The sequence below is a fragment of the Chiloscyllium punctatum genome, chromosome 25 (genome assembly GCF_047496795.1).
Source record: "Chiloscyllium punctatum isolate Juve2018m chromosome 25, sChiPun1.3, whole genome shotgun sequence".
In the NCBI taxonomy this organism is placed as follows: domain Eukaryota; kingdom Metazoa; phylum Chordata; class Chondrichthyes; order Orectolobiformes; family Hemiscylliidae; genus Chiloscyllium; species Chiloscyllium punctatum.
Genome location: NC_092763.1, coordinates 13,763,735 through 13,791,495, shown reverse-complemented (window position 1 = coordinate 13,791,495; position 27,761 = coordinate 13,763,735). Strand labels below are relative to the sequence as shown.

General features: G+C 41.7%; 1 protein-coding gene across 1 annotated transcript in view; it reads left to right on the top strand.

The window, feature by feature from the left end:
• Nucleotides 1-27,761, top strand: part of LOC140495641 (5-hydroxytryptamine receptor 2A-like) — a 282,481-nt gene that overhangs the window by 239,961 nt on the left and 14,759 nt on the right. The window contains exon 3 of the mRNA XM_072594633.1: nucleotides 10,120-11,000. Within this exon, the coding sequence (XP_072450734.1) occupies nucleotides 10,700-11,000 (301 nt within the window). The 5' untranslated portion in view covers nucleotides 10,120-10,699. The remainder of the gene's footprint in view (nucleotides 1-10,119; nucleotides 11,001-27,761) is intronic.

Below are 27,761 nucleotides of genomic sequence, written 5' to 3'. Positions count from 1 at the left end.
CTCTTCATTATTTGCTACTGTACAAGATTGCATGTCATCTGTTAACATCTTGACCATATCCCTTACATTTAATCTTCACCACAAACAGCAAGCGTCCAAACTGAGTCACAAGGGAACTTCACAGCAAACAGACTTCAAGTCACAGAAACACTCCCATAAAATCACCCTGTGTTTCCTCTTTGTTAACCAATTTTGAATCAATGCATAAGTATGCCTTGGATCCCTTGCGCTCTTACTTTCTTGCCCAGTTTATCATGAGGGATCAAATAAGACTGATGTCCTTGCTGATCTTTCAGGGGCCCTATTCTCTCCCTAGTTACCCTTTTGTCCTTAATATATTTGTAAAAACCCTTTTGAATTCTCCTTAACTCTATTTGCCAAATCTATTTCATGTCCCTTTTTTTCCCTCCTGATTTCCCTCTTAAGTATACTCCAACTGCATTTATATTCTTCTAAGGATTCATTGTCTATATCTGATATATGCTTCCTTCTTTTTCTTAACCAAATGCTCAATTTCTTTAGTCATCCAGCATTCCCTATACCTACCAGCCTTCCCTTTCACCCTGACAGGAATATACTTTCTCTGGACCCTCGTTATCTCATTTCTGAAGGCTTCCCATTTTCCAGCTGTCCCTTTACCTGCAAAAATCTGCCCCCAATCAGCTTTTGAAAGTTCTCATCTTATACTGTCAAAATTAGCCTTCCTCCAACTTAGAACTTCAATTTTTAGATCTAGTCTATCCTTTTCCATCACTACTTTAAATCTAATAGAATTATGGTCGCTGGCCCCAAAGTGCTCCTCCACTGACACCTCAGTCACCTGCCCTGCCTTATTTCCCAAGAGTAGATCACGTTTTGCACCTTCTCTAGTAGGTACATCCACAAATTGAATCAGAAAATTTTCATGTACACACTTAATAAATTCCTTTCCATCTAAACCCTTAACACTATGGCAGTCCCAGAGTTGAAAAGTGTGGTGCTGGAAAAACACATCAGGCCAGGCAGCATCCGAGGAGCAGGAGAATCGACGTTTCGGGCACAAGCCCGAGTACTAAGAGGGGATGTTGCCTGGCCTGCTGTGTTTTTCCAGCACCACATTTTTCAACCCTGGTCTCCAGCATCTGCTGTCCTCACTTCCTCCACTATGGCAGTCCCAGTCTATGTTTGGAAAGTTAAAATCCCCTACCATAACCACCCTATTATTCTTGCAGATAACTGAGATCTCCTTACAAATCTGTTTCTCAATTTCCCTCTGACTATTGGGGGGGTCTATAATACAATCCCAATAAGGTGATCATCCCTTTCTTATTTCTCAGTTCCACCCAAATAACTTCCCTGGATATATTTCCAGGAATATCCTCCCTAAATACAGCTGTAATGCTATCCCTTATCAAAAACACCACTTCTCCCTCCTCTCTTGCCTCCCTTTCTGTCCTTCCTATCGCATTTGTATCCTGGAACATTAATCTGCCAGTCCTGTCCATTCCTGAGGCATGTTTCTGTAATTGCTATGATATCCCAGTCCCATGTTCCTAACCATGCCCTGAGTTCATCTGCATTCCCTGTTCAGCCTCTTGCATTGAAGTAAATGCAGTTTAATTTATCAGTCCGACCTTGTTCTCTGCTTTGTCCCTGCCTGCCCTGACTGTTTGACTTGCTTCTTTTCTCAACTGTACCAGTCTCAGATTGATCTCTTTCCTCACTACCTTAATAGTTTAAATCCCCCACCTTACTAGTTTAAATCCTCCCAAGAGCTCTAACAAATCGCCCTGTCAGTATATTAGTCCCCTTCCAATTAAGGTGCAATCCATCCTTCTTGTACAGGTCACTTCTACCCCAGAAGAGATTCCAATGATCCAAAAATGTGAATCCTTCTCCATACACCAGCTCCTCAGCCATGCATTCATCTGCTCTATCCTTCTATTCCTACCCTCATTAGCTTGTAGCACCGGGAGTCATCCAGATATTACTGCTCTCGAGGACCTCCTTTTTAAATTCCTGTCTAAGTCTCTATATTGTCCCTTCAGAATCTCATCCTTTTCCCTTCCTATGTCATTGTTTCCAATGCATACAATGACCTCCAGATGGTCCCTTTCCCCCTTGAGAATATTCTGCACCCTCTCTGAGATATCCTTGATCTTGGCACCAGGGGGGGAACACATTATTCTGACTTTTTGCTGCTGGCCTCAGAAATGTCTATCTGTGCCTCGGACTACAGAGTCGCTTAACACAATTGATCTCTTGGAACCCGACGTACGCCTCATTGCATCAGAGCCAATCCCGATACCAGAAACTTGGCTGTTCTTACTACATTTCCCTGAGAATCCATCACCCCCTACGTTTTCCAAAACAGCATACTTGTTTGAAATGGGGATAGCCACAGAAGACTCCTGCACTACCTGCCTACCTCTCTTACCTTTCCTGGAGTTAACCCATCTATGTGACTGTATCTGAGACTTCTCTCCCTTCCTATAACTTCCATCCACCACATCCCCTTGCTCTTGTAAATTTCTCATTGCCTTCAACTGTCTCTCCAACTGATCCATTCAATCCGAAAGAATTCGCAACCAATTGCATTTATTGCAGATATAATCCTCAGTAACATGTGAACTATCCCTAAACTCCCATTTCCGACAAGAAGAGCATATCACTCTACTAAAGACCATTTTTGCTTCTTCCAACCTACAGACCCAGAAAATAGCACAGTCTTATTCCTCTACAAAACACTGCTCCAGGCTAAATTAATACTTATGGCTTATAATTTTAAGTTTCATCAAGAGACATACCTCAAAAAAACATATAATCAAGAAAGAACCCACTCTACTCACTACTGCAGACTTTCTGTAAGGCCACACTTAAAATATTCCCTTATCTGTTTCTGTGCTGTGACCTCTCCCGAACAGGTTCCTCCAAGATCAGTTGTGAATTTCACTGTTTGTTAGTTTTCCCAGATGCACTCCAATGTTCAGCAATACATGAATTCAAACAACAAAAGCAGTAACTGTGCAGGTTCACTGCTGTGTCAGTTAGCAGTGTGGGTTTCTTTCACTCTCTCGCTCCTGCACTGACCTTACCATGTGCTGCCTTTGTCTGCTCCTCTCCCTTTTAAAAGTGCTGTTGTTTTGACTTCTTTTCCTCCAAAGATCCAAAGCAATGCAACAGCACATAAAACAATCATTGCTGCTCCTGAAATTCGAGGAAATCACCTTCAATACCTAAAATACCTCAAAAATGGAGCAGACTGTTACAACCAGAAATTTTTCCCATCCTTCATCTTGGATTTTCCAGAATCCTTTGATGACCAAGATATTTTAAAACATTGCAAATAAAACCTTTCAGATATAGAAACGGGTGTCATTCCTACTTACCTCCAAGGCAAAAAAAACACATATAACTCAAACAGCACCAGTTGATCTCGTCATTAGCACATTGTTTTTTTCTGGGTCCTTGCTATACTCAAATTGCCATAGTCCTTAAATTACAATGGTAACATATGGTCAAAAGTCACACAACATTAGGTTATAGGCCAACAGGTTTATTTGAAATCACAAGCTTTTGGAGCACTGTTCCTTTGGCACTTTACCTGATGAAAGGGCAGCGATCCAAAAGCTTGTGATGTCAAATAATCCTGTTGAACTATAACCTGGTGTCATGTGACTTTTGACCTTCATAGAATCCCTACAGTGTGGAAACAGGCCATTAGACCTAACAAGTCCACACTAACCCTCTGAAGAGCAACTCACCCAAATCCATTCCCCTACCTTATTACTCTATTTACCGCTGATTAATGTACTTAAACAGCACATCCTGGAACACTGTGGGCAATTTAGCATGGCCAATCCACGTAACCTGCACATCTTTGGATTGTGGGAGGAAACCGGACCACCGGAAGGAAACCCATACAGACATGAGGAGAATGTGCAACCTCCACACAGACAGTTGCCTGAGGTTTGAATCGAACCCGGGTTCCTGGCATTGTGAGGCAGCAGTACTAACCACAGAGCCATCGTGCCACCCTCCACCCCAGTCCAACACTGGCACCTCAACATCAACAGTAACGTACAACATCAAGAGTAATTTATTAGCTGAAAAGCACTCTAGAATGTCCTGAAGTCATGGCAGTGCTATATAAATGGAAGCCTTTCTTTCTCTTTTGTGGATATCTCCATGACGATGTAACATCTGCATATCATCTGGGTTTGACATTTTCATGACAGACTAACCAGGTGCAATGAATTGCAACTCACAATTAATGATCTTTTCTTGAAATGCTTTAAAGGAAGGCACTCACTCTGAATACAAATTTTTGTGAAGTCAGTCAATCATGTTTCTTGAAGCAAGAAGCATCAGTTGCTTTGCATGTACACATTAGCATTCTGGCTGCTACTGCGAGAACTGCAAAATATTTTATGTGCAGAGAAAATGGATTAGAAATACCACGCTGAATAACTGTTACTATTAGAAATACATTCAAATTAATTTCCAAATCCCATAATAGGCCAACTTCTCTTAGCTTCAGTAACAAGGATGCTGGAAGGAAAACTTCAGGGAGATTTCACTTCCTTTTTGTCAATTATTGATAATGGAGTAAAGTTTAAAATTGCACTTGGGTATAAAACTGTCATCGCTGATGGGCTGCACATTCTTGCAATCACAACCCCTTCCTTTTCAATGATTCACAGGAAATAAATTCCAGAGGATTCCATAATGAGCCTGCAATTCAAAATATACATTTTCCACCCTGGAGACTAGTTGAAAACCTAACCTAACAAGACCATTGCCCTTAAATATTTTTATTTGAATGCAGATGTTTAGACCCAGAGTTATGTGTTTTTACATTGAACAGGCCAAAAGAAATCGTGAGCCAGTGCCAAGATCATGGGAACATTTAATATTTTACAGCACTAGCAAAATGTGATTAATTATCTCCAAGACAAAAACGACAAAGAAACCACAATGATATTTTGCAAATAATTATCTATTAAAGGTAATTGTAAAGCAAAACAAAGATTTCAAAATTTTGAAGCAATTCAGCAATTCAAAGGTTTTAGCACCAAATTTGCCTGTGACCTGTTTCCGATTACTAGAACCTCTCGTCTGAAAATCTGTTTTAAACGGGAGGCTAGAGTTTCTTGTTGGTGATATTGATGGATGAACACTGAATGCAACTTTCTTCAGTCAACTACGTTAACAGAGACGTTACAATACTTACAACAGACGGGCTATTGCCACCTTTATGGAGGACTGAGCAATTCAATAGAGTACATTGTGACTGTGTGATAGCATAAAACAGTTGCTAACTGCCCAAGTAACATTGAAGTCAGTGGAATTAAAAATGATAAGTGATGTAAAACAATTGCCAGCTCTCTTTCCTTGCCCTAACACCATCAAATAGAGTTAAGACTTATCCCATTGAGTGTCTATCCACTAATATTGCTTAGTTTTAGGCTTCCAGATTTGACATTTATTTGTTAATTTGAATATAATTTTTAAATTAAAAATAAACAATACAAATGGACAAATAGAACAATATTGAAATGTGAGCAGGGAAGAGGGGATAACTTTGGACTATACTGCCCATGTCTAATGGCATGGCTTCTTCTGGGAAGAGTACAACCCTCCTCCCTCGCCATTCCCTTGACTTGGACTTCCAAACCCCTGTAATCTCAGTGTCATTTTCCCCTTTTCCAAAGTATCTGTCCATGATCGAGCAGGACAATTTCAGAAAGCCAGCACTTATCTGGATGCACAGCAGGCTTTTGGAGATTGTGCAGAGGCAAGCGATGATGTCTTTTAATGGGGATCTGCTGCGTGGGGAGGTGTTCTGGGAGTGCCATGTGGTAAGATGGGGAAGAGCTGGACGTAGCAAGTTCTGTAGGGGAGGCATAGTTAGTTAATAAAATGAGTTTGGTACAGTAACTGCAAGAAAACCCATTAGGTCTTGCAACAGATGTCCCTGAAGAAAAATTGATGCAACATAAACTTAGCCAGAAAAATGCAAGATTCATCCTAATTCGCTGGGCTAAAGTCACTGTTTTCCAAAGGACTAGAATAACCTCCTCACTTTTGAATTCGAAAGTCATGCCATTCAGTCTATCTTATTGTCATTCTGTCTACAAAAATGTATCACTTCACACTTGTCTGCATGACTTACGCCTGCTATGTATCTGCCCCTTTAACCAATCTGTCCCTGTCCTACTAAAGTCTGCTGTTAACATCCTCACAGCTTCACTGTTTACTTGCATCCCTGAGTTCTGTGTAATCTGCAAATATTCAATTATGCCCTGTCTACCAAGTCCAGATCATTAACAGACTCCAGACACCAGTGGCCATAATACTGATCCATGTGGGACAGCATTGTATATTCCCTTCCAATCTGAAACTGCTGTTCACCACTAATCTCTGTTCTAAAGCCAAATTTTTATTCACACTTCCCGTGCCCCTTTAATTCCAAGGGCTTCAATTTTGCTAATTGCATTACATACTGATTATGTTTTATTCAGCTGCATTGCACTAACTTATAATTTGTTTCAAATAAATACAGGTACTTAATGAATGCTTTGTTACAGCAATAAAATACCAAGTAATTAATTCAAATTGCCAAGAGTTATAATGTTCATTTAACAAAAAGGATAAATAGGGAATTTACAAAGAAACAATGGGAATTCATACCCTTTGCTTTGAAGTCTTCCTCCCATTGTAAAATTTTGGGTGTGGATGTTTAACACATTGGTAAAGATCGGTAATTCACATAGGCTAAGGGAACAAAAAGGCAATTTAAAACATTATCCAAGCATTGACATAGAGGAATATCACAACTTGGTTGCAACATCTCTGTCAGCAGGGTAAGGCATCTGGGTGCACAGGAGCTCTGGTGCACATCCTATACGTAGAGTCATAGCGTTGTATAGCATAGAAGTAGGCCCTTTGGCTCATTATGTTCACACAGGTCATCAAACTTTTTCCTATCTCAATCCCATGCTCAAGCACTTGGCTCTTTTCCAGCACTAGTATGCTATGACATTTCAAGTCCTTGCCTAAATATTTCTGAAATGATTTAACCATTCCCACTTCTACGACCTTTTCAGACAGTGTACTCCAGACGCCCACAGTCTTTTGGGTGAAAAGAAACTCAAATTCCCTCTCACCCTTCTCCGCTTTACCTTAAAACTATGCCCCCTAGCTTTTGACCCCACTGTTAAGGGGAAACATTTTTCCTATTTACCCTGTCTATACCCTTGGGAACTTTGTATGCCTCAATCAGCTCCCCTCTCAGCCTTCTCTGCTCTGAAGAAAGCAAATTCTAGATTAGAGTGGTGCTAGAAAAGCGCAACAGTTCAAGCAGCATCCGAGGAGCAGGAAAATCAATGTTTCAGGCAAAAGCCCTTCATCAAGGATAGAGGCAGAGTGCCCCAGTTTCAAACTAGTGCTGAGCTGGAAGTTTGGAACTGGGGCACTCTGCTTCTATGCCTGATGAAGGGCGTTTGCCCAAAACGTCGATTTTCCTGCTCCTCGGATGCTGCCTGAACTGCTGTGCTTTTCCAGCACCACTCTAATCTAGAATCTGGTTTCCAACATCTGCGTCCTTGTTTTTACCCTCTGAGGAAAACAACCCCAGCCCATCTAATTTCTCTTCATTACTAAATCTCTCCAGCCCAGGCAACAAGCTGTGAATCTCCTCTGCACCCTCTCTAATGCAATCACATGTTCCTTATTGGGTAGTGAACAGAACTGCACACAGTACTCCAACTGTGGCATAGCTAGCATTATATTCAACTTTATCATTGTCTCCTTGTTCTTGTATACCATGGCTTGATTCATAAAAGCAAGAATCCAATATGCCTTCTTAACTACCTGGTCTAATGCTTCTGCTGCCTTCAAGGTTCTATAGATATATACACACCAAGGTCCCTCTGATTCTCTGTATTTCCTAGGACCCTACCATTCAACATGTTAGTCTTCTCAAAATACTTCACCTCACATAAAACAAACTGCTTGTCTCTTCAATCCTACTGCAGCCAGAGTCACTCACCAACCTGGGCATATTGAAGACAAGGGTTCAGTGAGGCTCATCATCTGGTCTGCTCAGGCCTGCAGGGAAAAGAAACTATCTGTGATGCACTATCAGTGGCAATGAAGTTCAGTGCTGCCTGCAGCTTTTTTGCCAGAGAGTTGGTGCATCACAGATGGTATGCTGTCCACTATACAATGTAGCCAGCTCCCCGTTTCCCTATAGGCCAACCAACCTCCAGTTCAGCAGCAGAGACAGATATGGTTTCATAATATTCATGATTTCTCTCATCTGTAAGGCATCATTATACCCATTTGCATGCCTAAGAACAATGCTGTGACATAACTAAACACTAGTGGATATTATTACATTAATGGACAAATGATACTTGAACCCATCTCTACTACTGTTGGCTATAGCTCATGTGATGGAAATTGGTGCACTACTCACTGCTACAAACAATGTTTTTTTAAAAACAATTATTGTTCTTAAGATATGGGCATTGCTCACAAGATCAGAATTTGTTGCCCATGAGTATTTGACCTTGAAACAGTAGTGATGTGCTTGTTTTCAAACCACTGTGGCCTTAGCAATGAAGATGTTCCTGCCGTGCTATTCGGTGGGAAATTCAAGTATTTTGAGTGAGCAACCTTGAAAAAAAAAAATGCTTTGCCTGTACAAGTAGCTTGGGTTGGAACGTGGATTATGTTTTGCAAAATGCAGTCCAGTTGTTTAGTGTTATGCTGTGGTCATATGCTCATGAGATAACTTATATGCGATCAGGTTAGAACAGTTCTTTGGGTGAAAGAGTGCTTCCTGATTCTAAGACCAAGTCACCTCATTTTGGACTCCACATCATGGGAATTCATTTCTCTGTATCAATCAGTTTAATCCTTTTAATATTTTAAACAGTATTATCAGATGGCCTCTCGATCCACTATATTCAAGCCACATTTATACACCCTTCCCTTGTTGTTCAACCTCTTTAAACCCAGGAATCATTTTAGTGAATCTGTGCAACAAATTTCCAAGGTTAGTACACACTTCCTGAGATCTAAAACTTAATGCAACATCCCATGTGTGGTCTAATCAATGCTTTCTAATTTCCTCCTCTTTGTGATCCACACACGGTGAGAATATAGCCAACATTCTAGTATGTTTTAAACCTTCTTTTTGTACCTTTTTTAAAATTAATTCCAGGTAGGAGAATGTTGCTGGCGAGGCCAGAATTTATTACTCCTCCCTAATTTATTTGTAGGGTGTGGGCATCACTGGCTGTGCCACCATTTATTGCCTGTTCCTAGATGCCCTTGAGAAAGTGCTCAACAGCTGCCATCTTTCACTGCTGGATGATATTAAGCACATTGTTGGAACTGCAGTTATCCAGGCAATGAGGAAAATTGCAACACACTCTGACTTGTTCCTTATTGATGGCCAACAAGCTTGCGAAACTCGGAGTTACATACCACAGAATTCCCAGCCTCTGCCTACCATCTTTAAACGATTTCTGCAGCTGAATCCATACATACACATGTTGACCGATATGTTAAATCAGTTCAGTGGTATTAACATCATAAAGCAATTTTCTGGTTGAGAAAGCAAATGATATTCCACATTGGGTGCAAAGTTATACTTATTGTGTTTTTCATCTTGCACAAGCCTCAGTTGTCAATGTTCAAACTCTAAAACGAACACACCATAAGCTCTGCACATAATTAAAGTATCTTATCATGAGTAATTCGGAATGTACTGAGTTAATGTTCCCCTCATGTTCTGTGTGAGGTAGTGATGGATAAAGCAGAATTTAATGAACTTGGGAAAAAGATAATTGTCAGGACAACGGAAATGAAAAATACATCAGAGTTGGCACTTCAGTATATTTTTGCCAATGTGTATTGATACTTTTGGCAGCAAATGTAATAAAACATGTGAAGAAGGATGGTAGTTATGTAGGCAGGAGATGTACACTTAGATTTTTTGCAAGGATTTGAGGCACTATTCATTGAATGTTGAATGCAAGTAGCAGTGCAGAGTTTTGATTGAATTAATATTTATAAGTACTGAAGCAAATAACAATGTTATAACTTTCTAATTGTGATTCCTTTCAGAATTGGACTCATTCAACTCTGGAAGAACATTTTGATTAGATCTTAATGAGTTGATTATAATGGGGGAGAAAAAGGCCTGTTGAAATCCACATGAATCTTTGCAGCTTCTGAAAAAACAGCAAAAGCAGAAAAGAGACAGTAACAAAAATACATACTCAAGAAGAAAAGAAAAGTTGAGAAAATGGGATGACAACATGAACCTCTTGAGGAGCTTGGCACCATTTGTGATGATATTGTGGTTGCCGCTGCATGAGGTGTGAAGCAGGAAAATCTCTCACTTTGTATTCAATAATCCAGGTGAAAACATTGAGAACCCCACTGTTGCCTGCACTTTATCATTACTCATTTTGTCAGGTACAAAAATGCTTGAAGGCTTAAAATACTTGACATCTCAATTGAAAGCTCACAGAATAATGGATGAATTATGTGCCCAAATGCTTGAGGTAGTCTTCCCTTCAACACAGGCATTTTACAAAAGTAAACAGCAAAGCATTTCATATCTTATTTAAAGAAGAACTTCACGATTTGTCAGGTTCGCTCCAGTTCTGCGTCTCTGCATTTCAATTTCTACAGTGTTCTCATGGCCAGATATATCAACGGCTCTCGTACCCTGAACCAGAGTTTGACTACAGGGGAAATATTTAATGCCTCAGACCCGGAAGACATCGCTCACACAAGCATCTCAAAAAAGAACTGGCCAGCCTTGCTTATTCTCATCATTATCGTGTTGACTGTGGGGGGCAATATATTAGTGATCATGGCAGTCTCACTGGAGAAAAAGCTGCAGAATGCCACTAACTACTTTCTGATGTCGCTCGCTGTAGCTGATATGCTGGTGGGAATTTTAGTCATGCCAGTTTCCCTAATTACTATTCTCTACGGTAAGTACTGCTTGTTTTTATGAACCTGGAACAGAGTTTTGCAACAGATTTCAATGCAGTGATCAGCCCATTTTGGATTGTGAATGAGCGGAGACCTGTAAGATAATTCATATCGTCCTCCAATAGAAGCTCGCAGTTAGGTTCCAGTATTGTGCGCAGCAGGACAGTTCATCATATTATAATCCTCCTCAGTAGTGATGGGACCAGAACAGTAATGACATTGCCTGTATGTTTAAGGTGAAATGTAATGGTAATTTGATATTACATGTGCAATTTAAAGAATACCGTACTTTAATTGGAGATCAAAAGGCACGAGATTAAAATAACTTTACTAAAAAGCACTTGCAAATTTGGTAATTATATTTATGAGGCCACTGAATTCAGCTCCACAGTGCCTAGAGTTTTAGGGCTACAGGTGTTGTTTGTACAAAATGCCATTTACAACACATAACCCCACTTCTGGTGCAAACCATAGTTTGACAGCATCTTAGTAAGAGCATTGCCATATGCTCAGGGGGCATCCAGAGGAAGCATGAGGAGATGACAGGCTGTGGAATTAGTTAATATGTAGTATATGTTGACTGGTAGCACTATCACTATGGATTTCAATACTCCAGCTAATACCATCCCTTAAACACATACAGCGGGAGGAATGACCACCATCAGCACTATTTAAAAGATTATCAAAGTTAAAAATCACACAACACCAGGTTATAGTCCAACAGGTTTATTTGGAAGCACTAGCTTTCAGAGTGCTGCTCCATCATACAACCACCTGATGAAGGAGCATCACTCTAAAAGCTTGGGCGTCCAAATAAACCTGTTGAGTTATAACCTGATGTTGTGTGATTTTTAACTTTGTCCACCCCAGTCCAACACTGGAACCTCCAAATCATAAGTTTATCAACTACTTACAATTTAATTGCTGATTTTTTTTTTCAATCCCTGCTGGAGTTCCAGAAGTCTTTCAGAGTTACTTAAAGAGGCCAAGCTTACAGGGAATGATGTAGCACTTGCTGAGGGGCTTAGTTCTGACTTCAAGGATTCTGCACACACACACACACGCACACACAGACATGGTCAAATTTGGCTTCATTTGATCTATGGCATGACAAAATGAATGAGCAGAGGTGGTACGGGGAGAACAAGATGCTGCAAAAGGGAGATGGGAAAGGATGTTCAGGAAGCCATTCTCCTCCTTTACGTCCAGCAAGGAAAGACGCCAATGCTGAAATTTTCCAGGAACTCAAACCAAGGTGAGGGCAACAGTACCAGTGGCTGTGGTAGGCATGCATAATTGCCTTGAGCCCCTTATAAACTGGAGTTTGGGGTGTCTCCATCATCATTCACTATTGCCGAAGGGAAGTCAGTTCAGCTGGTCAATACATGAAAGCTGAATACTGTCTTGCCAGAGAAAAAAACAGCAAGCATACAGTTTTGCAAGTTTTCCATTGGTGTGGGATGATATTGACTACAACAGGCCACTTTGCAGTTACTACCTAGAAACACGCCATAACTAAAAGGGACCCATTTTGTCAATGTCTAGCTAGTGTGGGAGCATAGGCAGCTTATCAGGCAGGTCAGCGTTCTGTATCCAGAGATCAGTAGCTATGGATTTATTCTGCCACTGTTTGCTATGTCATCTGGATTAATTCCTTACAATAAGGAATTAGAGAGTAGCTGCTGGATGAAACAACTGGTGGTAGTTTAACCCAAAGGTCACCACACCTCAGGCAAGGGGATGAGGCTAAGAAGAAGACTCCTTCATGGTCACCTTAGGCAGTGCAGGAATTGAACACAAACTGTTGCAAATAGGCTGTATCATAAACCAACCATCCAAGCTAATTGACCCCAAATGAAAGCCATGTTGCTATGTATCAGGTAATTGCGAAGACCATGGTGGCCCTGAATGATACAGTAAGCAGCAATCAAGGGCACTTGCCACTGATCTTGAAGAAAATTCCTCACAGAGGCTGAGCAAACTGTTCAATGAGGACTTGCCTTGTCATGACATTAGTTCAAAGCTGATTCCAAATCGATGGGGTGACTTGAAGTGTAGCAGCATTGACAGCAACAAGCAAATGAACACCCAGTTAAGCATCTTACACATGATGAACCAGATAAAACACATAGACCCCTTCAAGTCTAATTGAAATGTTCAGGTACCAAAGTAAAACAATGATTGTTTTAAAATAAAGTTAAAAATCACACAACATCAGGCTATAGTGCAACAGGTTTATTTGGAAGCATTAGTTTTTGGAGCACTGCTCCTTCACCAGGTAGTTGTGGAGCAGGACCACAAGTCACAGAATTTATAGCAAAGCATTGCAGTGTCATATAACTGAAATGATATATTGAACAAACCTGGATTGTTGTTAAGTCTTTCATCTTTTAGAATGGGTTGCAGGGTTTCTGTTTATTAATATGTAAATCCCAGAACTTTTTAAAGTCACATTCTCAAGATAACAAGGTTTTATTAAAAGAAACTTCCATCTTAGCTCAGACAATGCACTAAAAGTATGAGGTTAGAGTCTGTCTGTATCCCAATCTTGAGTCAGACTGGTTCTATTTACAAAGTGGAATTTACAAAATATTACATGGATTGACTGCCTGCAGATTGTGCATCTTTTGAGCAAAATAGAATGTATCTGCAAATATAATTCTGCAAATACAATTTCACCCCATAGACTTATATGTGTGTGCACGTGCATGAGAGAGGGAGAGAGAAAATGAGTGTGTGCATGTGAGCGTGTGCGTGTAAATGTGAGTGCACATGAGAGAGTATGTGTTTGCTTATGTGCAAGCTTGGTCAAGTGTTTTGTTATGGACTAGGCCAGACCACTCAAAACATTCTTAAGCAGGTAGCCCAGACCATAACTTTGCAATTTGTTTCTGTAAGTGTACAGTGAAAATTACCCAGAGTAAGTTAGCAGGTTAACTACCAAGTTAAAAACAGACAAAAAATTATTCATAAAATTACACAATGAAACACAAAGAAGAGAATAAAGGACCCCTACAGAACTCAGTCTATCCAAACTAGACTTACTTATGTTCTGGTGAATACATACAACAGTCCCAATAAGAAAACCACCTTAGAAACCAATATAAATGAATGGAACACATGCTTACAGATTGAAGTTAAAAGGGCAGAGAGAGAGAGAGAGTTTGTTTCCACTGTTGAACTCCCAACTAGTTCTGGATTGAACTAAACTGCTCAACTCGAGAGCTGACCATTCCCCTTTCATTATACAGGTCACTTCTAAAACATGACCACTTTGGCCTGACGTCTCATCTGCTTACAACGAAACAAAAAGGCCTCTCAATACCCTTTAATCTCTGTACCAAACCAGAGTAATCAGCACCGAGAGCGCTTTTTTATCCCTCTGAAAAAAACCCAGGGACATCGTATCCTTGAGAAAAGGAACAGCTTTTAAAAAAAAGAAACCAGCTTTGTGACACCTCCCCCCTTGAAAAAATGGACCATCAATAACAAAAGATGGCCTCATTTTTAAAACCCTTCAAAATCCCGGTTAGTAGTCTAAAGACACATGTACACTGTACTAAATATGAACATGCAAACATGTACAACCACATGCACACCTGCCACCAAACACCCTTGTATCTCACTCGAGTCTCCATAACCCATTGGCAATCACATTTTTGTGACCTGCCACATGCACAAATGTCAAATTGAATGGCCGCAACAACAAGCTCCATCTAAACTTTCTGGCGTTTTTGCCCTTAAGTTCTTCCACAAATGTCAGTAGGTTATGATTAGTGTATAAAATCGTCTCAGACGCATTGCTGGTAATATAAACACTGAAATGTTGTCGTGCCAACACCAAGCTTAAAGTTTCTTTCTCCACCATTGAATATTTCTGTTGATGAGTGTTCAACTTCCTGGAAAAACACCCGATGGGTCTTTCTATTCCCTCGTCATCCTCCTGCATGAGCACCGCACTGACACTCACATCACTGGCATGGTAGCCACATTGAAAGGCTTCATGTAATCCTGCGTGGCTAATCCTGGTGCAGTGGTTAACACAGTTTTTAGGCTATCAAATACCTTTTGACAGTCCGCTGTTCACTGAAACTTTTTGCCTTTTTTTTAAACAGTTCAGTAAGTGGAGCAGCCACATTGCTAAACTTCAGCACAAACTTCAGGTAAAAGCCACTCAATGCCAGGAATCTTAGTACTGCTTTTCTCATCAGCGGAATGAGAAATTCCCAATTACTTTTGTTTTCACATCCCATGGGGCCATTTCATCCATGTCCAATAACATGGCCCAGGAATGTGACTTGGGCTAGGTTTATCACCAAGCCTGCCTTCTGAAGTTGATCAAACAAGTCCAATAAATGCTGTAAATGTTCCTTCCATGAGTGACTAAAAATCACCAGGTCATCAATATACACGACACAGTTGAGTAATCCAGCAACGGCCTATTAGTCAGTCTCTGAAAAGTGGCTGGAGCATTTTTCATACCAAATGGCATGACTTTGAACTGATACAGTCCATTTGGCGTTATGATAGCCGAAATTGCCTTTGCTCTCTCTGACAGAGGTACTTGCCAGCAGCCTCTGAGCAAGTTCAACTGAGAAATGTAAGTTGCTTGTCCCGCTTTTTTGACACAGTCCTCCAACCGTGGAATTGGATATGCATAAGTCTTTGCAATGGCATTGACTTTGCGATAGTCCACACATAACCATTGGGTACCATCTGGCTTTGGCACCATGACTATGGGTGAGCTCCAGTCGCTGTAACTCACTTCGATTATGCCATCTTGGAGCATGAGCTCTATCTCGTTCTGAACCTGAGCCAACTGGATGATCTTGACCATAAGCCCTCAACATGGTCTTTAGAATTTGATGCCATCTCTCTAGTGCTCCCTGCGAATCTGGATGGTACGCAGTAGATTTGAATTGTTTTATTTCCAAGTTATCCATAACTTTCTTGAATAGCTTGGATGTGAAGTTTGATGCTTGATGTGACTGGATCTCTATTAGTAGTCTGTAAATAGTAAAAAATTTAAGTAATTCTTTTACATTCCTTTTAGCTATGATGTTGCATAATGGGATTGCCTCTGGAAATCTAGTTGACACATCCATTATTGTTAATAAATACTTATTCCCACTTTTTGTTTGAGGTAGGGGACCTACATAATCAATAAAGAGTTTTGTGAAAGGTTCCTCAAATGCTGGAATAGGAATTAAGGATGCAGGTTTTATTATTGCCTGTGGTTTTCTGATTAGTTGACATGTATGACACAGCTGGCAAAATTCAACTACATCCTTGTGTAGTCCAGACTAGTAAAAATGCCTTTGTATTTTTGCTTGTATTTTCCTCATCCCTAAATGACCTCCAAGTAGTAGCTCACACGCCACCCGCAGCACTCCTTTCTATACCCTACTGGAAAAACAGTTTGATGAATCTCTGTCCATTTTTCATCTGCTTGAATGTGTGATGGTCTCCATTTCCTCATTAAGACATCATTTGTTGAGTAATGACACCCAGGAAGGCATTCACTCTCCTTCTCTGTGTATGCCTTTTTATATAATTGTTTTAACTCCTCATCTTTCAGCTGTAACTCAATAAGCATATCAGACTCAATAAGCATGTTCACCTATTTGCTCCTGCTCTGTGCCACTTATCTGATCAAAATGATCTCGGAAAACGTTATGTCAGCTTCCTGATCTATGCCTTTTAATCTTTCCTGCTTCAACTTGTGCCTCTGTGATCTTGTGGTCACATAATCAGGGAAAATTCCTGGAAAAACATTCTCCATGTCTTCAGTTGCCTGCGTCTCCACTGGCTTTTCAACTAGAGTAGGCAGCATGCCTACTGGTGTATCAGCTACGTCATTTGCAAGGACAAATTGTATTCTTAGAGCTGAGAGTTTGTCCAGTACTCTGACCACAAATTCTCTGCTCTTCTCTGGGCTCTCTAGCCTTACTTTACATAATTGACCACTTTTTGTCTCACCATGAATTCCTGTTGCCAGTATGACAAGCAACATGAATTCGACTGGGACAACACTACCATTATAGGACAAGCCAAACAGAGAACAGCCAGGGAATTCCTAGAGGCATGGCACTCATCCACAGACTCTATCAACAAACACATCGACCTGGACCCAATATACCGGCCACTACAGTGGACAGCTGGAACTGACAACCGGAAGCGGCAGAGACAGGCCACTATAAATGCCGGAGGAAACAACACAGAAGCGCTTCACAGGAGGCTCCCAAGCACTGAGGATGTCACCTAGACAGGGGGCGAAATGTTTGCAAGACAAATTCCCAGCTCGGCGAACAGAACCACAACAACGAGCACCCGAGCTACAAATTTTCTCCCAAACTTTAAACATAACTCAAACTGTTTCATTTCTGCTGCCCTTTCCTTATCTCTCCCCTCTAACTCAAGCTACTTCATTTGTAATCAAATTCTTGCCATCTCTAGAGATTCTGATGGTTTCTCCGGCAAATTTAAATGCTGAGCTACTGTTGTAATTATCTCTCCTTTCCTCACAGAAGCAGGCAGTTCCAATTCCAGCTTCTCTGCTAATTCTCTCAGCTTGCACTTATTCACCTTTTGCAAAACGTCCAAAGTCACCCGCATCCCCTTCCAGAAAACTTTTGGTGACTCAAAGAGCCATTTTTATCCCAAACTTTGTCTACCCAACCAAACCAATACCCAAAATAAAGACACCAGCACCTATCACTCACTGTTTAAAATCCTGCAATCTGTTATGAACCAGGCCAGACCACTCAAAAAATTCTTAAACAAGCAGCCCAGATCATACCTTTACAATTTGTTTCAGTAAGTGTACAGTGAAAATTACCCAGAGTAAGGTAGCGAGGTTAACTACCAGGTTTTGAAACAGACAAATATTTATTCACAAAATTACACAATGAAACACAAAGAACAGATTAAAGGGCCCCTACAGAACTCAGTCTACCCAAACTAGACTTCATTATGCTGTGGTGAATACATACAACAGTCCCAATAAGCAAACCACCTTAGAAACCAATATAAATGAATGGAACACATGCTTACAGGTTGATGTTAGAGGGGTAGAGGGAGTTTGTTTCCACGCAGCTCACTGTTGAACTCCCCACTAGTTCTGTATTGAACTAAACTGCTCAGCTAGCAAGCTGACGACACCCTTTTTGTTATACAGGTCACTTCTAAAACATGACCACTTTGGCCTGAAGTCTCATCTGTTTACACATAAATAAAAAGGCCTCTCAATACCCTTTAATCTCTGTACCGAACTAGAGTAATCAGCACTGAGAGCAGTTTATTATCCCTCTGAAAAAAACCAAGAACATAGTATCCTTGAGAAAAGGAACAGCTTTTAGAAAAAGGAAACCAGCTTTGTGACAGTGTGTGTGAGTGTGATGGGGTATAATCCTGTGAGAGTGTGCGTGTGTATAGAGTGCAATGGAGTCACCTGTAGTGTGACATGAACCCAAGATGCCAGTTGAGGCCATCCTCATGGCAACCACTGCAAGACATGTCAGAGTGTCGCCACGGATACCACAATTACAAGTGGGAACAACACCCACCATGTACGTGGCAGGTCCTCATGTACCTCGGCCTACATTGTCTATCTCAAATGCTGCAGGCAAGGATGCCCCAAGGTATGGTACATTGGTGAGACAAAGCAGATGCTACGACAACGGATGAATGGACACCGCACAACAATCGCCAGATTGTTCCTTCCCTGTTGGAGAACACTTCAGCATTCCAGCACATTCAGCCTCAGATCTTCGGGTGACCATCCTCCAAGGCAGACTTCAGGACAGGCAACAATGCAAAGTGGCTGATAGCCAAGTTCTGTATCCATGGGGATGGCCTCAACTGAGATCTTGGATTCGTGTCACACTACAGGTGACCCCAACTACACTATACACTCGCACACACTCACACACAAAACACACACCCTCTCACACACACACACACACACACACAAACTCTTACATATTCACACACTTATGCAGACCCTCGCTCACTCATAAGCTCTCTTTTATACGCACACACATACATCCCCCACACTCACATCCATGCATGCACCCTCTCACAGGCTTATACCCCATCACACTCCCAGACACACTTGACCAAACTTGCACACACGCAAACACACGTGCTCTCATATGCACTCACACTCAAATGCACATACTCTCTCTCTCCTGCAAGCACATACACATATAAGAATTTGTATTTGCAGAATTATATTTGCAGAAACATTCTATTTTGCTCAAATATTGCACTATCTGCAGGCAGTCATTCCATGTAATATTTTGTAAATTCCACTTTGCAAATAGAACTAGTCTGACTCTAGATTGGGATACAGACAGATTCTTGAAGAAAGTGAGTATTGCAGATGTTGGAGATCCATGTCGAAGAGTGTGGTGCTGGAAAAGCACAGCAGGTCAGGCAGCATCCAAGGATCAGGAGAATCGTGTTTCAGGCATAAGCCCTTCATCCGGAATGAGCTTATGCCTGAAACGTCAATTTCCCTGCTCCTCGGATATTGCCTGACCGGCTGTGCTTTTCCAGCATCACACTCTTTGACTACAGATAGACTATAACCTCACATCTTTAATGCATTGCCTGAGCTGAGATGTCACTTTTTTTAAATAAGACCTTAAGTTATCATGAGAATGTGATTTTAAAAAAGTTCAGGGATTTACATATTAATGACCTGAAACCTGCAACCCATTCTAAAAGATGAAAGACTTCACAACAATCTTGGTTTGTTCAATATATCATTTCAGCTGAATGACACTGTAATCTTTTGCTATAAATTCTGTGTTTTACATCCTGCTCCACAGCTACCTGATGAAGGAGCAGCGCTCTGAAAGCTAGTGGTTCCAAATAAACCTGTTGGACTCGAACCTGGTGTTGTGTGATTTCTAACTTTGTCCGACACCAGCCCCTCCACATCATGTTTTAAGGTAGAATTTAAAATAAAAATGAATAGATTATTATGTTTTTAGATACTTTTTAAAATAATTATAGAGAAATTCGACATTCCATGTCATAAAATGTTCATTTTACTGGGCCAGTAATAATTCAATAATTGACAAATGCGAGTAATCATGTACACGACACTGCAAATGCAACACTTAAGAACTTACAGCCATACATGTGTAAAAAACAAGATTAAACACTTTAGATTACTTACAGTGTGGAAACAGGCCCTTCGGCCCAACAAGTCCACACCGACCCGCCGAAGCGCAGCCCACCCATTCCCCTACATTTACCCCTTACCTAACACTACGGGCAATTTAGCATGGCCAATTCACCTGAACCTGCACATCTTTGGACTGTGGGAGGAAACCGGAGCACCCGGAGGAAACCCACGCAGACACGGGGAGAACGTGCAAACTCCACACAGTCAGTCGCCCGAGGTGGGAATTGAACCCGGGTCTCTGGCGCTGTGAGGCAGCAGTGCTAACCACTGTGCCACCGTGCTGCCCACAACACTTTAGATTACTTACAGTGTGGAAACAGGCCCTTTGGCCCAACAAGCCCACATTGGCTCTCCGAAGAGTGACCCATCCCCCTACACCTAACACTACAGGCAATTTAGCATGGCTGATTCACCTAGCCTGCACATTTTTGGACTGTGGGAGGAAACCAGAGCAAACAGGCAGAATGTGCAAACTACACACAGTCAGTCGCCTGAGGCAGGGATTGAACACTGGTCTCTGACGCTGTGAGGCCACAGTGCTAACCACTGTGCCACCGTGCCACTCACTTTTACAGCACACTGGATTTGGAATGTGCAGGTTGAGAAGAAAATAACACATTATCAGTAATTGTGAAGTTAGTACACAGTTAAGGAGCCAATTACACCTTTTTTAGAATTTTGTTTAGAATTTTTTCAGCATCTCTAACAATATAAAAGTGGGAGTGTTGATCAATTGCTGATTGCAATGGAGATTGCAGACTGTAAGAACCTTGACAATGCACCCAGTGGAAGAGCATAGACTCACTGACAGCATCCTTTGGATTTCCATGTTATCTTGTGCATGTCTGAGCTCATGAAGTTTGTTGTCAGATTCAGTGAAGCAATGATAAAGAATAATGACAGATGCTTTGCTATTACTACAGGGGCCAGTGCTCTCTGCTGAATAAAGTGATCAGCAGGAGGCCTGCACTTCTTAACAGATAAGTGTCAAGTTTCATGGTGATCTGCTGCACAGGACACAAACCTCACCATTATCGACATGGGTGAAGAGCAGGCAGTGGAGGAGTAAGAGGACAAGGATAAGGAAGAGCAAAAGACGAACCAACCAACATATCCCCTCCCTGCTCGGGCTGCCTGTGGATCAACTCATTTAAGACGGAGGCCTTTTGGCCCATCATATCTGTACCAACTCTCTGAGCATTTTGACTTGAGGGCAATTTCCCATTTTCTCCCTGTCATCTTGCACATTGTTCCTATGACCATAAAACCCCAGCACCCAGAGTAATGTACCTCATCCTACTTCTGTTGCTAAGCCTCACTTGGCTGCAATGGTAAGGCTAAAGCTACCATGTCCCAAATTCATAAATGAAATGAAACCGTGTAGCACGCAATCACCTGGTTACCCTTCCACATCTGTGGACTGCTTCCATACTCCTTGGTCATCCTGAGTGCTCCTATAGAGTGCTGTGTCTGTCTGCAGCATGGTTAGCCTTCGTGATGATGTCAAGTAGCCTGGGATTAGAAGGTCAGGTTGTAGGTTCAGCATGGGTGACAGTCCAGGGCTGACTGACTGCTCATTGAGTGGCAGTGATGATAGGGTGAAGACTGGCTTGCCAGAAGAAGGCAGCAAGTTTGTGTTACATGCAATCGCTCCAATTCCCCAGAATGCTATATCAGCAGTCCTAGTAAGCTTTTGGACAATACATTGCTGATCTGCCATGATGTGCTGCAATACCTTTAAACACTGACATCCACATCTATGATGGCAGCATTCTGAGCTTGCATACGAAGCAGCTGACTTCCAACTAGGCCTATACTCTGATGACTGCTGTTTGTTCTGCACTGGAGTCGAGACATTGCCATCAGAGTCAATTCTGGTTGGGCACTACACTTGTGCTGATAGAGTCAGGCACTACACTTGTGCTGATAGAGTCATGTACTAACTCCAAGCTGGAGAGGATGAGCTCCATGCTCTTCACAAAGCCCTCTACCAAGTAGGAACCAGACAGCTCTGTGCTCTTTGACATGAATCACAGACTTTCTAACAGACTTCTGAATGCAGCAAGCATTTCATTGTGCATACACATCAGCGTTCTTCTGTTGGCTTCACTACTGAGATACTGATCTGTATCTTTTAGAGCACAATTAATACGGTTAGGCATTCAATGAAATACTGCAGAGAAGGTTTATTGAGAAAATTGAGATTGAATGTATTAAAGGAAAAGCAGTGGTATGAATACAACATTTGATCAGTGACAGAACACAAAGCTTGGTGATGAGGGATAGATATTTTTGAGGATGGGTGGAAGTTTTCAATTACATCACCAAGAGTCAGTTTTGGGTCCATTATTCTTTTTTATTTCTTCATTTTTTTTGTGGCATGCGGATGTCACTGGCTGGGCCAGCATTTACTGCCCGTCCCTAGTTGCCATTGAGAAGGTGGTGGTGAGCTGCCTTCTTGAACCTCTGCAGTCCACCTGCTGTGGCTGGACCCACAATGCCATTTGAGCGGGAATTCCAGGATTTTGACCAAGCAACTGTGAAGCAACAACGATATATTTCCAAGTCAGGATGGTGAGTGGCTTAGATGGGACATTGGAGGTGATGGTGTTCTCATGTATCTGCTGCCCTTGTCCTTCTAGATGGATGTTATCATGGGTTTGGAAGGTGCTGTCTGAGGATCTTTGATGAATTTCGGCAGAGCATCTTGTAGATGGTACCCACTGCTGCTACTGAGCATCAGTGGTGGAGGGAGTGGATGCATGGAGGTATAATGCTAATCAATAGGGCTGCTTTGTTCTGGATGATGTCAAGCTTCTTGAATGTTGTCAGAGCTGCACTCATCCAGGCAAGTGGGGAGTATTCCACCACACCCCTGACTTATGCCTTGTCAATGGTGGACAGTCTTTGAGGAGTCAGGAGGTGAATTAATCACTGCAGTGTTCCTAGCCTCTGACCTGCTGTTGTAGCCACTATGTTTATGTGGTGAGTCCTGGTTTGGTTTCTGGTCAGTGATAACTCCTGAGATGTTAATAGTGGGGCATTCAGTGAATGTCAAGGGGTGGAGGTGATGGTCATAGTCGAGAGTGTTGGAAAAGCACAGCAGGTCAGGGCAGTGCTGAGTTGGAGGCTTGGGACTGGGATATTGTGGGGGAGGGGGAGGGGAAATGAGGAAGCTGTTGAAATGCACTTTTATCCCGTGTGGTTGCAGGGTTCCAATGCAGAACATGAGGCGATCCTCCTCCAGGCTTCAGGTGCTAATGGTTTGGTGGTGGAGAAAACCCAGGACCTGCATGTCCTCGATGGAGTGAGAGGGGGAGTTGAAGTGTTCAGCCACAGGGCTGTGGGGTTGGTGGGTGCGGGAGTCCCAGAGATGTTCTCTGAAACAATCTGCAAGAAGGCGTCCTGTCTCCCCAATGTAGAGGAGATGGTCATAGCCTAGCATTTGTGTGGCACGAATGTTACTTGCCACTTGTCAGTCCAAGGTTGGATATTGTCCAGAATTTGTTGGATTTGGACATGAACTGCTTCAGTATCTGTGGAGTCGTGAATGGTGTTGAACATTGTGCAATCATCAGCAAACATCCCACTTCTGACCTTATGTGGAGGGAAGGTGAAGCAGCTGAAAATGGTTGGACACTACCGTGAGGAACTCCTGCAGAGATGTCCTTGAGCTTAGATGACTGACCTCTAACAGCCACAACCATCTTCCTATGTATGAGGGATGAGTCTAACCACCAGAGAATGTGCCCTGTGATACCTATTGATTCCAGTTTTGCTGGGTCTCCTTGACGTCACACTCAGTTGAATACAGCCTTGATGCCAAGGGTTGTCACTCTCCCCTCCCCTCTGGAATTCAGTTCTTTTGTCCATGTTTGAATCAAGGCTGTAATAAGATCAGGAGCTAAGTGGCCCTGGCAGAACCCAAACTGGGCATCACTGAGCAGATTGTTCCTGTGCAGGTGCTGCTTGATAGCACTGTCAATGACACCTTCCATCACTTTAATGATGGTCGAGAGTAGACTTTGCAGCAGTAATTGACTGGATTGAATTTGTGCTGCTTTTTTGTATAGGGCATACTTGGGCAATTTTCCACATTGTTGGGTAAATGGTAATGCTATAACTGTACTGGGATAGTTTGGCTAGGGGAACGGCAAGTTCTGGAGAACAAATCTTCAGCACTATTGCTGGAATGTTGTCAGAACTCCAGCCTTTGCAGTGTGCAGTGTCTTCAACCATTTCTTGATAACATGTGGAACGAATCAAACTAACTGAAGACTGGTATCTGTAATGCTGGGGACCACTGCAGCAGGTCGAAATGGATCATCCACTCAGCACTTCTGGATGAAAGATTGCTGTGAATGCTTCAGCCTTACCAATTGCACTGGTGTGCTGGCTCTTCCATCACTGAGGATGGGTATATTTGTGGAGCCTCTTCCTCCAGTAAGTTGTTTAATCATCCACCACCACTCATGACTGGATGTGGCAGGACTGCAGGGGTTAGATCTGATCCATTGGTTGTTGGATTGCTTAGGTCTGTCTATCACTTGCTGCTCATGCTGTTTGGAATACAAGTTGTCCTGTTTGGTGCCTGTGCTCTCCATTTGACTAGGGCCGATCCCCTGCCTTGATGGTAATGCTTGAGTGGAGGATATGCTGGGCCATGAATTTACAGATTGTGTTGGAGGACAATTCAGCTGCTCTTGATGGCCCATAGCGCTTCATGGATGCCCAGCCTTGAGTTGCTAGATCTGTTCAAAGTCTGTCCCATTTACCACTGTGATAGTGGCACACAACACAATGGAGGTTATTCTCACTGTGAAGGTGGGATTTCATATCCACAAGGACTGTGTAGTGGTCACTCTTACCAATGCTGTCAGGGTCAGATATATCTACAGCTGGCAGATGAGCTGTTTATAACAAATTATGACCTTACCCTCACCCAGAGTTGTGTTATAGTCAGATGCTAGGAACCTAGAAGTTTGCAGATGATATAAAACTCGGCAAAGTAGTATTTAAAGATAAGAATGGTTATTGAATTCAGGTTGTCATAGAAAGGATGCACAAATAGAAGAAGAACAGATGGAGTTCAATGAAAACATGTGAAGTGGCACATTTTAAGGACTAAATTGGAATGATAGCATAATATAAATAGCAGAATCTTAAAAGGTGGTATTCAGCAGAAGTATCCATAAAGTCAAATCCTTAAAGGTAGCTGTGCAAATGGATAATATGGCTAAACAACACATTTAGATTACTTCACATGACAAAAAACTAAAGCAATCAGGCTCAGGAATAGTGTGGTCATTGAATCCCTACAATGTGGAAGCAGGCCATTTGTCCCATTGCGTCCACATCAACCCTCCAAAGACCATTCCACCCATACCCACCCCACATTTCCCATGGCTAATCCACCTAGCCTACACATCACTGGACACCGTAGGAAATTTCATATAGCCAATCCACTTAACCTGCACATCTTTGGGAGAAAATCCAAGCAGATACAGAGAGAACTTGCAAACTCCACATAGACAGTCACCTGAGAGTGGAATTGAACCCAGATCCTTGGCACTGTGAGACAGCAGTGCTAACCACTGAGCCACCAGTCAATGTGGGTTAGAGTTCAGACTGTGGTGCTGGAAAAGCACAGCAGGTCAAGCAGTGTCCAAGGAGCAAGAAAATTGACGCTTCAGGCATGAGGCCTTCATTAGGAATGAGGTCAATGTGGACTACCAAACTTTGGGAAAGTTAGAGAAAGCCTGAGGAAGATTTCTGTGGATTCTAACAAGGATGTTGTTAGGGATCAATGGCTTTGACTATGAAGAAAGGTTCGAATAGTTAGGGCTGCTCTTCATGGAACAGAAAAGATTAAGGAGGTAGGTTCACAGGATTCTTCTAGTGTCGAAGAAGGCTGTTTGATCCATCATGTTGCCACTATTCCTCTGAATAAGTGTCAAAACTTAGTGTCATTCTCCTGCCATTTCCACATAACCTGACTCATTACTTCAATTTAAATGATCATCCAATGTCTTCATGAAAACATTGATTGAACCAACCTCCACCACACTTCCAGAAAGTTCATTCCAGACCTGAACCATTTCCATGTGAAAACATTTTCTGTCACATTCATTCTTTTGTAAATCAGTTCAAATGTGTGCCAGCTTGTTTCTGAAGCATTTATGAGCAGGAACCATATTTTCTCTATCTTGTCTGTCCAGACCTCTCAAGATTTTGAAAACGTTAATCAACCCTTCTCTTAGCCACCTCTTGTCCAAGGAAAACAGTCACATCATTTTCAAGCTATCATCTTAACTGAGGTTTCTCATCCCTGGACCATTCTGGCAAACCTCTGCTGCGCTCCATCCACTGCATTCAAATCCTTCCTGAAGTGTGATCACTTTTCACAATATTCCAATTGAGGCCTAACAAGTATTTTATATAGATTCAACATCGTCTTCCTGCTGTTGGACTCTATACCAGTATTAATAACACAAATAATGTTGTATGTTTTATTAACCACATCCTTGACTTGTTCTGTCAATTTTAAAGACTTTTGCATATATTCAGCCACATCTCTCTGCTCATGCAGACACTTCAGAATAGTACCCTTTGTTTTGTACTCTTTTTGTGTGTTCTTTCAAGTAAAATGAATCAGCTTACATACATTGAACTTCATCTGGTATCCATCTGCCATCTCCATCAATATATCAATAACCTCTGGAGGTTCTGCATTGCCATCTTCACAGTTTACAAAGTTTCCGATACTTTGTATCATCCACAAACTTTGAACTTGTCTCTTGCTATGCACAATATGGATTATATATCAGGCAAAGGAAAGGTTCCAATACTAGTTCGTGTGACCCCCCCCCCCCCCCCCCACCCATTATAAACTTTCCTGCAACATGAAAAATATCCATTAACCATTATTCTATTCCCTATCACCTTGCCAATTTACATTATTACTATCCATTTTATTCTATGAACAATAGCTTTTTCTTATATTGTGTATCATTATATTAAGCATCTTTTGTAAGTCCATGTGTACCAAATCAACAGCATTAATCTTACGAAATCTATTTATTATCTTTAAAAAAAATCTCCAGGACGTTACACGTGATTTTCTCTTGTTGGCCACTAATCACCCCAATCCTCCTTTTACAACCCTGTTTTACTTATGTACTTACAGAAGATTTTGTGATGCCCTTTATGTTCACTAATCTTTGCTTATAATCTTTCCTTGCCTGTGTTAATTGCATTTTTAACTCCCTTTTGAAGATTTTAAGTTCAGCTTGGTTCTCAATTGTATTATTACCTGATACTTGTCATAAGGAGATTTTTCCTCCAGATTTTTACTTCTATCTCCTTTTTCATACAAGGACTTCTGGATTTGTTTGTCCTATCTTTCCCTTTGGAAGAAATATGCCCTGGCTGAATCTGAACCATTTCTTTGGTAAAGTGATTGATGACTCACAGTTTTTCTCTCAACCTTTGGCTCCATTCTCTTTCCAGTGAATTTGGGTCTTGCTCAGTTAATTATTCTTACATTGAATTTTCCATTATCCTT